General features: G+C 46.3%; 1 protein-coding gene across 4 annotated transcripts; it reads left to right on the forward strand.

The window, feature by feature from the left end:
• The first annotated feature begins 4,766 nt into the window (after positions 1–4,766).
• LOC136471141 (protein FAR1-RELATED SEQUENCE 5-like) lies at positions 4,767–6,970 on the forward strand. 4 transcript variants are annotated; one of them, XM_066468868.1, is made up of 4 exons: positions 4,767–4,941; positions 5,538–5,931; positions 6,020–6,221; positions 6,320–6,970. In XM_066468868.1, exons 2-4 carry the CDS (start codon positions 5,759–5,761, stop codon positions 6,968–6,970), a joined length of 1,026 nt encoding a protein of 341 aa, XP_066324965.1. In that variant the 5' UTR covers positions 4,767–4,941; positions 5,538–5,758. The 4 variants fall into 4 exon arrangements, with proteins under 4 accessions (XP_066324965.1, XP_066324966.1, XP_066324967.1 ...); XM_066468869.1 differs by having other exon boundaries at positions 5,788–5,931; XM_066468870.1 differs by having other exon boundaries at positions 4,776–4,906; positions 5,788–5,931.
• Positions 6,971–9,672: the final 2,702 nt, after the last annotated feature.

Raw genomic sequence — 9,672 nt, forward strand, 5'->3', positions numbered from 1 at the left:
ATCCTCATGACTCCATCCTCAACCACCACGCGTGAACCGTTCTCATCCAGCTGTCCTAAGCTGATGATAGAGTTCCTCAACGCGGGGATGTAGTAGACTCCGGTGAGCAGCCTGTGCTCACCAGACACGGCGGTGAAGATGATGGAGCCGATGCCCTTGATCTCCACGCCGGAGGCATCCCTAAACTTGACAGAGCCTCGGACGCTAGAGTCAAGCTTGGTGAAGAACTCCCGTCGACGGGTCATGTGATGGGTGGCGCCGGTGTCGAGGCACCACCCGTCAGTCTTGCCGTTGCTGGAGCCATCGCCGAGGAGGGCGTGTGCTTTTGGCTCGTCAAGGTGGAGGAGAGCCGCTACGGCCGGTGCCGCTGGAGGTAGCTCGATGCTTGCATGTGCCATGAACAGAACTGCCTCCTCCTCCTCCGCCTGTGCGACGTGGGCCTAGCCGCGTCGTTGCTGTCGACAGTCCTTGGCCCAATGGCCAAGCTGGCCACAGTTGCGGTAGGTGTCATCTCGTGCCGGCTTGTGTCTGCCGGCGGCGCCGCCCTGGGCGCCTCCGTGGGCATCACCCTCAGCACGTCCTCGCGCCCCGGTCTGGGCGTCTCTGCGCGCCTTGCGCGGCTTGCCACGCTTGCGGTCGCCTATCGCGGAAGAAGGCTCCCCCTTCTTCCGGTCACCTTGGCTGGCAAGCCACTGCTCCTGAGTGAGAAGGAGCTTCCCGCCAATGGTGATGGGCCCCGAGAGAGACTGTGGCTCATCGCTGTCAACGACCTTGAGGCGACCTATCGCCTCCTCGATCGACATCATGGAGAGATCCAGCAGATACTCGATCGAGCGAGCCATCTGTTTGTACTTCTCGGAGACATCAGCGAGAGGATTCGAACTGTGCCCACTTGACACGGGACACGGCGGCAAAGCCAATCCAGCTGCAAACGTTTGTTGTTTAGGTGATACCCGCCTAATCACTCACTTTTTTATTCTAAATGCTGTCTTAAACGACTTTCTTTACCAGTACGGAGGGAGTATAGGTGAGGTGGTCTAGCACTAGCAGCACTGTGACGTTTGCGCGGCTTGGTACATCTCACAGGCCTGCATGAGATGGCAACCGCGCTTTTTTCAAACAGGTTTTGGCGGGGACACAGGAGGGGCGTTTTATTATATAGTACTAGTATCTATCTACCCGCAAAAAGAAATGGCGTTATTTATATTTATACACGTATCACCTCTCTCGCATTCAGGCTCGAGCATCTGGAATCACGTCAGACAAATACTCGATTCCTTCGGTGCTTGTAGTTGCACAAAAGACCAAGGCCGTACTGTATGCGCTTACCGGCTTACGTGTACGCAGCATGTAGGTCCTGGGTTGGGGCGTGGGGGCGATCAGATCACTCTGTCTGACTCACGGGCTCACACTGTCTGGTGATGGTTGTAGCACTAGCAAAATAGTTTTTGAATTAAATTCTCGTGTTCCAATTGTAATCGTGTCAAACAAATTCCCTTTAATCTTTAAAAAAATACAAATTCCCTTATCATCTGTGGGTAGTAATAGTGGAGTTCGTCAATTGATGGTGGTCTGGGACACGCTTGATTGCTCGTACTAGGAGGACGTTGTACGCTTGTACCACAAACAACAAGACTAAGGCTGCATGTCGTGGACAAAAGTTTTTTAGGCTTTTCAATCATTAGTAATCTCCTACTTCCTCCGTTTCAAATTATAGGTCGTTTTGGTTTTTCTAGGTTCATAGATATTATTACGCACGTAGACATAGTGTATGCCTACGTGCGTAATAATATCTATGAACCTAGAAAGGCCAAAAAGACATACAATTTGAAACGGAGTAGTACATTACAGCTATCCTCCATGGTTTAGTACAACTCTTCTTTTGCGCTGGACATATATCGCAATATTCATTTGATTATTGAACCAATTTTTATTAATTCAACTATTGCTTTCATACATTTTGTAGATGTAAACTTTGTATGGGGTGTTCTTCCTTCCAAAAGAGGTCGGTGCTTGCTTACACAAATGAACCAAAGTTTAACACGTCGCTCTCTTCAAACCCCCACCACACCGATACTACTGTCAATAATTATGCTTCCCCTTCTGATTTGATTTTTTTACCGTTTCTAATTGATACATAACTTTTTTTTGCTGTGTTTTTTTTTTCTCTTGCTTTGGCTGTACCATTTCCAAAACACTGAAATCCAAAGCTCAAAAATAAAACCTGCGTCAACAAATATGACAGCAGGGAGGGAGGGGGATGGGCTTGATGCACGTGGTGGCGTGAGCACAGTAGCCAAAATTCAGCAAGGCCCCACGACCAAGATCGCCACTGCTGTCCAGCAAGACTTGCCCGCTGCAAAGCGCCGCGCTACCAACTTTGCATCAGACGGCTCCCCCAGGGGCGGATCCAGCGGTGGGGCGGGGGGCTCAAGCCCCCTCTACACAAACCGAATCAGTGCAAATTACTGTAGAGCCCATATGAATTTTTAGGTAAAGTTCTATAGTATAGGGGGGCTGAGACTTAAGATCAAGCAGCAGTGTTGTTCAGTCTCCCCTAAAATATTTCCTGGATCCGCCGCTGGGCTCCCCGAACGCCACACGATGGTTTAGAGCCCATCAAAGTCACATGATGGTTAATTTAGGCTACGACATTGTGGTTTTGTAGCATGTAAATAATTTAGAACAACGTGCCCCGAATCCTCCATTGTCAATGCTTTCGAACAACATGCTCCGTAGTCCGAATCCTCCATCTGATCCCGTGTCTGCCGAATCCTCCATCTGATCCCGTGTCTGCCGAATCCTCCATGAGAGTCAGAGAGTGAGACCCATCCTCATATGAGAACAAACTTCCCTTTTTGTTTCAGGCGATGATCCTTTCCGTAGGTTGGATTGCATGCTTCGCAACACGGCTAAACATCTCCAGAGCTGGGCTGACAAGAAGATCGGCAACGTGAGGCTACAACTCATCCTGGCTAAAGAGCTGATACTCAGGTTTGACGTCGCGCAAGAAACCAGAGCATTGTCGGATGAGGAACTGGAATTCAGGAGGGAACTGAAAAAGCTCTACCTCAGCTTGGCATCGTTGGAGAGGACGATTGCTCGCCAACGATCGAGGATGCTGCAGTTGAGTGAGGGTGATGCTAGCACCAAATTTTTCCACCTTCATGCTACTTATCGTCGCAGGAAGAACCATATCGTCAGCTTGCAGCTTGGGAACAACACTGCCTTCACTCAGGAAGACAAGGCAGAGATGTTGCATTCCTATTTCAGTGACATCCTAGGCACTGAGTTCTCGCGGCCGCACACCCTTGATTTGCAGGCCCTGGGAATTGAACAGTTGGACTTGTCTGCACTCGACCTTCCTTTCACCGAGGAGGAAATTTGGTCGGTAATTAACCTGGGCCTGATGGGTTCACTGCAGCATTATATCAGACAGCATGGCACATCATCAAAGGGGACATCTTGGCTGCTTTCAATGCTTTCTATACGGTGGATAGAAGACAATTCCGCTGTGTCAATGGTGCCCTCCTGACCTTACTCCCGAAGATCTTGGTGCCCAAATCACCGAAGGATTACAGGCCCATCAGCCTCATCCACAGTTTCGCGAAGCTCGTGGCCAAACTGTTGTCCAAGCGCCTGTCTCCTCACCTGCATACTTTGATCAGCTGCAACCAAACCGCTTTTGTGAAAGGGAGATCCATTTTAGACAGCTTCAAGTATGTGCAAAGGACTGCAATATTGCTGCGAAAGAAGAAAATACCAAAATTCCTCTTGAAGCTTGACATCTCTAAAGCTTTCGATACGGTTGCCTGGCCTTTTGTCTTGGAGGTGCTGGAAGCTTGGGGATTTGGACAGAGATGGCGGGATTGGATTGCACTTTTACTCTCAACTGCCTCCACCAGAATTTTGTTGAATGGTCAGCCAGGGGCACCAATTCATCATCTCAGGGGTTTGCAGCAGGGAGATCCGCTGTCACCTATGTTGTTCATCCTAGCAATGGATGTTTTGAACCGGCTTTTCACCAAGGCTGGGGAGGAAGGGCTGTTACAACCGTTGGGGCATAGGGCGATCAAATTCAGATGCAGCATGTATGCTGATGATGTTGGCAACTGCTACGGTACTTCCTTTTTTTTAAAATGGCACGAATCTCAAAGCAGCTAATTAAAAAAATTAGGCCTTGTTTAGTTTGGTGAATTTGGATTTTGGGGCTACTGTAGCACGTTCGTTTTTATTTGGCAAATAGTGTTCAAACATGGACTAATTAGGCTCAAAACGTTCGTCTCGCAATTTCCCACCAAACTGTGCAATTAGTTTTTCTTTTCGTCTACATTTAATGCTCCATGCACGGGCCGCAAACATTTGATGTGACAGGTACTGTAGCAACTTTTTAGAAATTGGGGTGAAACTAAACAAGGCCTTAATTGTTTTATTAGTTTACATCTGGGTCCCGCCTGGGCCAGGCCCGTCCAGGACCAGCCCTAGCCCAGCCCTGATCCAGATGGGAAGAAACGTCTGTGCAGGTCTCCGTCTGTTACTCCGTTCCTTCTCACGCCGCCGTTTCAGTCGCGTACGCGTCTTCCATTCCCGAGCAGCAGCGGCACCTCCTCCAGTCCCTTGCGCCGGCGATTCCCGAGCAGCGGCGGCCATGCCTCCGGCCACCGCACACCCATCGCCCCCACCGCGCCTCCTTCCCCTTCCGTCCGCGCCCCCACCGCACCTCGGGCCACCGGCCGCCGCGGCACAGGGCACACCGGCCGGGGGAGGCGGCCGTCCGCGCCCCCATGGCCCCCACGCGCCACCGGCTGGGGAAGGCACCCCGCCGCGCCACCGGACGGTAGGCTTCTGTCCGCGCCCCGCTCGCGCCAACGAGCCGCCGGCGCCCCTGTGATCCGGGAGCCACCAGGTTCGGCGGCTCCTCCCCCCTTCTCCACCGAAACGGTTGGCCTTTTCACTTGCCCCTACAAGCTATGTTTCTACTGATCAGTTCATCATATCTGTATTGTAAATTAAACTTCTCTTATTTATGTTAGTTTTGTGTTTGAGAAGAGCTTGTCAGTCTCAGTTGTCAACAGTACAGAAGGATAACTTGTTCCCATAAGAAAAATTCGATACTGACAGCTTGTACTACCCTAGGTGGCTAGGTTCATCAATGAAACAATCGTTTTCAGGTCATCATTAATGTGTATCACAGGAAGCAACAATATTGAAAATGTGACAGAAGAGCTTTCTAATTATGCATAAATCATACACCACTGGCGCTTCCTATCTTTGGGTGTTCTTTTCTGGTCCATCATGAGGAATATTATTGTTCTGGTTTCTAATCATAGCCAAAAGTACACAGAAACATAAATAAAAAAAGTTTTCTGGATGTAGGATTACTTGGTTACATAAGAAGCTTTTGAGGAATTAAGAAATGGTGTTTATTACGACTACTCCTTAACTGATGATTATCTGGCACAAATAACAGCTGATCATATTTCTGGATATATAATGGTTGTCATATGACTTATATCCTTTTCATGGTAAATTTGCAGAGCACATGTTGGTCTTTAGGTAATTAGCATATCGACATTGCCCTGCAGCTTATATGGTGGTTCGTTTGTTTCATAGGAATACGACTCCACTATTTACATTTCTGAAATGGAATGCCATACAATTATTCGTATTCATCTATCTTTGAAACATATGGTTCCTGTCTGATGACTGCACGGAACCACAGACAATTTAGTGTGGGGTGGGTACATACGATGTACATATGATGATCCCATTTCGTTGTGCTGGCAGCGGCATGGAAGTTCGTCGCCAACTGCTGCCCGTTTTTGAAGTGTGCGAGGATGGCCAGCGCGACGGCTGTGCCATGGACGGTGCTGCTAGCCCTGCCGATGAGGCAAGGGCCATCCACGGTGGACGAGAGGGCATGGAAACCAGGTACGCATCATGCTTTTGCATCCATTTTGTTGAGGTAGCGCACATGGTTTGAAATTGTAAGGCTGAAGCTGAAATATCCTCTTATCAGGGATACGCTACATGAATCTGCCATGGACAACATCGGTGATGCTGGATATGAGGAGAATTTATTCTTTGATCTTGGGACCGGTGATGATAATAGTTCTGAGGATGGTGATGATAGTAGGTTAGATGATACGGATACCTCTACGGATACAAGTTCTCCATCGAAAGGCAACCATTCCGGTGGTGGCGAGGCCAACTATGGAAAGGTAAATCAATAGCAATATTACTTTTCTGCAACTGATGTCCAATTTAGTAATGTATGATGTCAAGTATTGAGCGAAACATTATCCATTTTCATTTGCAGGAAGCTGGCAATGTCGGTTATGACAAGGAAATGTTCGGAAGTGCCGCAAATGTTGGGGACAGGTACAAAAAAATGGATGAGTTCTGGAGCATAGCAAATAAGACTTTTGCAAGTGAAGAGGAGGCATTCACATTCTATAATAATTATGCGAGGGACAAGGGTTTCAGTGTTAGAAAGGAGAAAGTGAGACGTAGCAAGCAGTCAGGGGCAATTGTGTTCAGGCAGTTTGTGTGTTGTAGAGAAGAGGAGCGAGATGGAAAATGGCTGGACAAGGAGGATTACAGCCGTAGACCACGAGCCCTAACTCGATGTGATTGCAGTGCATTACTTGATATTAGACTACACAGAACTCGTGGAGTTTGGTACGTGAATAATTTTGTGTATGAGCATAACCATCGCCTAGCAATGCCTGATGAAGTTCCGTTCCTATGGTCTCACCGGAAGATTAAGGATTTCCATAGAAATGAGATCATGTCAATGGAAGCTGCTGGAATCCGTAAGCATGTCATAAGAGATGTTCTTCAATGCAGATATGGAGGATATGACAAAGTTGGCATTGTTACTAAGGATATTTACAACTATTGTTCTAAGAACAAGAGGTTAAGAACAAGAGGTCAAGAATCGCAGAAGGTGATGCAAGGACAGTTCTAGGTCTCATGCTGAAGAGGAAGAACAGTGATCTAGATTTTTATTTTGATTATAAAGTCGATGATGACAATCGTCTGATGAGCTTATTTTGGTGCGATACTCAATCTCGTATGGACTACCAATCATTTGGTGACGTGGTCGTCTTTGACAGCACTTATCGGATGAACAGGTATAAGATGCCATTTGTCCCATTCGTTGGGCTCAACCATCACCGCAACACAACCGTTTTTGGTTGTGGCATCATTTGTGATGAGCGCACTGATTCGTATGTATGGGTGCTCCAAGCATTTCTGAAAGCAATGTGTCAGAAGAAACCACAATCAGTAATTACTGATGGCAATTACTCCATGATTAAAGCTATTCGGCAAGTGCTTCCTGGTGTAAGTCATCGCATCTGTTCATGGCATGTGGAGAAAAATATTCTGAAGCATTTGCATAGCAACTGCTTGGATGGGTTCCGCACACTTTTGTATTATGCTAGTTCAGAAACATTTGAAGCTAGATGGAATGCCTTTCTTTCCGAGTACGAGACTGCAACAAATAGAGATTGGCTTGCAATGATGTACAGGAATAGAAAACTATGGGCTGCTGCTTTTCAATGTGACAAGTTTTTCCTGGGTATGAAAAGTAACCAGAGAAGTGAAAGTCTCAATTCAAGTCTCCACAGGCACCTGGACATATATATGTCATTACTTGACTTGGTTGAGTACTATGAGAACTGCGTATCGCGCCTTCGTGAAACTGAGGTTGAATATGATTGCAGATCTTCACAGTCGCAGCCAGTGCCTTTAACAAAACACAATGAGATTGAAGTGGCTTGTTCCCGTATATTTACGGCTGCTAACTTTTATATGTTGCAACATGAATTATTGAAGATTAATGATTATCATATACAGGACAGGATTATTGCTATGGATTCATCAAGATATTTTCTAGTACACAATGAGAAGAACAAATCAGTGTTTCTGGTGGACTACTGGTCTGATACTTCAGGTGACATAATTCAGTGCAGCTGCCGTAAGATGGAACGTGATGGTCTCCCTTGCACTCATATTTTTCATATACTGGATCATCTAAAATTATATGAAATACCAAAGTGCTGTATGTTGCAACTGTTAGGAGGGAATGAACTCTATCCATTCGGTAGGCTTCAACCCAAACATGTACATGGGCATATATGCATAGAAGCCCTTACACAAAGAGGAAAGTACACAGACACATATACATCTATATCTAACCACCACCCCCCCCCCCCCCTCAAACTCAGGGTGGATCACGAAAACTGAGTTTGGAGAGAAAGAAACGATGTTGAGCTCTTGTCTGTGCCTTTGTGAAGAAGTCAGCCAACTGAAGCTCCGAAGGCACATAGCGAAGAGTAATGATATCATTCTGCACTTGTGCCCGAGTGTAAGACGCTTCACCGATATGCTTGGTGAGGTCATGCTTCACCGGATCACGAGCTATGCTGATAGCACCAGTACTGTCAGACAAGAGAGGAGTTGACACAGAAACTGAAACACCAAAATCCTCAAGTAGCCAGCGCAGCCAAGTAACCTCTGTTGTCGCAAGAGCCATAGCTCGCAACTCAGCCTCTGCACTCGAACAAGAAACCGCAGTCTGCTTCTTAGTCTTCCAAGCAATGAGAGAACCACCGAGAAAAACACAATAGGCTAAAAGAGAGCAACGATCAGAAGAGTCGCTAGCCCCATCGGAGTAGGCTTGGAGTTGAAAAGAGCTAGAGCGCGGGAAGAACAGACGGTAAGTAATGGTTCCACAAAGGTAACGCAAGACACGAAGAAGATGACTATAGTGGAGGTGAGTGGGAGCAGAAACAAACTGACTAAGAATATGATCAGCATATGAAATGTCAGGACGAGTCACACCCAAATAGACAAGACTCCCAACAATATGACGATATCGAGTAGGATCAGTGAGAGGTTCACCATCAGTTGTGCGAAGATGAAGATTAAGCTCTATGGGAGTCTCAACAGTGCGATGATTAGTGAGGAAAGAACGATCAAGAAGATCTTGAATGTACTTTTCTTGGGACAGATAAATGCCATAAGAGGTGGAAGAGACCTCAATCCCAAGAAAGTAACAAAGAGGGCCAAGATCGGACATGAGAAACTGCTCACTGAGACGTGTTGTAACACCCTCGTTGTTACACTGTAAATCATTTACTAAAACATGTCATGAGCATCATGTTTATGTGTTAATGCATGTAATAGAGTGTGTAGATCAATTTTCGTAACTCAAAACGATCAATGGAAATACAAAATAAAAGTTAATTCCAGTCATGTTATATCACTTAGTGTTTAAAACCAATTTTTATTAAGCAAAAATGCTATAGAACATGTATGTGATACTTGAATAAAATTTGAGGTACAAACTTTGTAGATGACAATGAAATACCTGCGGTCAAAAAATGATAATACTAGCTAAGATTTCCAATAGCTTAGAAATGCAATTTGAAATAGAGTTCAACTCCGAAAATTTCTTGAACTTTGGAAAGGGTAGACATTGCTTTGTTCATCAATTTTTGTAAAAAATTTAGTTAAGAAGCATAGTAGTGTCATGGCCTGTTTTAGTAGCCTAATGTACCCTCTAAAGTATGGTGAAGATGGTTTAGGTGTTTGGCCAACCGATTAGTTCTTTTGGACGCTTTAAAAAGCATGCATGGCACGTCCTCGGTCGGTTTCTAGGCG

The sequence above is a fragment of the Miscanthus floridulus genome, chromosome 8 (assembly GCF_019320115.1).
Source record: "Miscanthus floridulus cultivar M001 chromosome 8, ASM1932011v1, whole genome shotgun sequence".
NCBI lineage: Eukaryota > Viridiplantae > Streptophyta > Magnoliopsida > Poales > Poaceae > Miscanthus > Miscanthus floridulus.

Coding starts and splice junctions, on each gene's coding strand:
- LOC136471141 (XM_066468868.1), top strand. CDS start 5,759: ATGATGATCCCATTTCGTTGTGCTGGCAGCGGCATGGAAGTTCGTCGC. Junction 5,932..6,019: donor CGAGAGGGCATGGAAACCAG/GTACGCATCATG, acceptor TCCTCTTATCAG/GGATACGCTACATGAATCTG. Junction 6,222..6,319: donor GCGAGGCCAACTATGGAAAG/GTAAATCAATAG, acceptor TTTCATTTGCAG/GAAGCTGGCAATGTCGGTTA.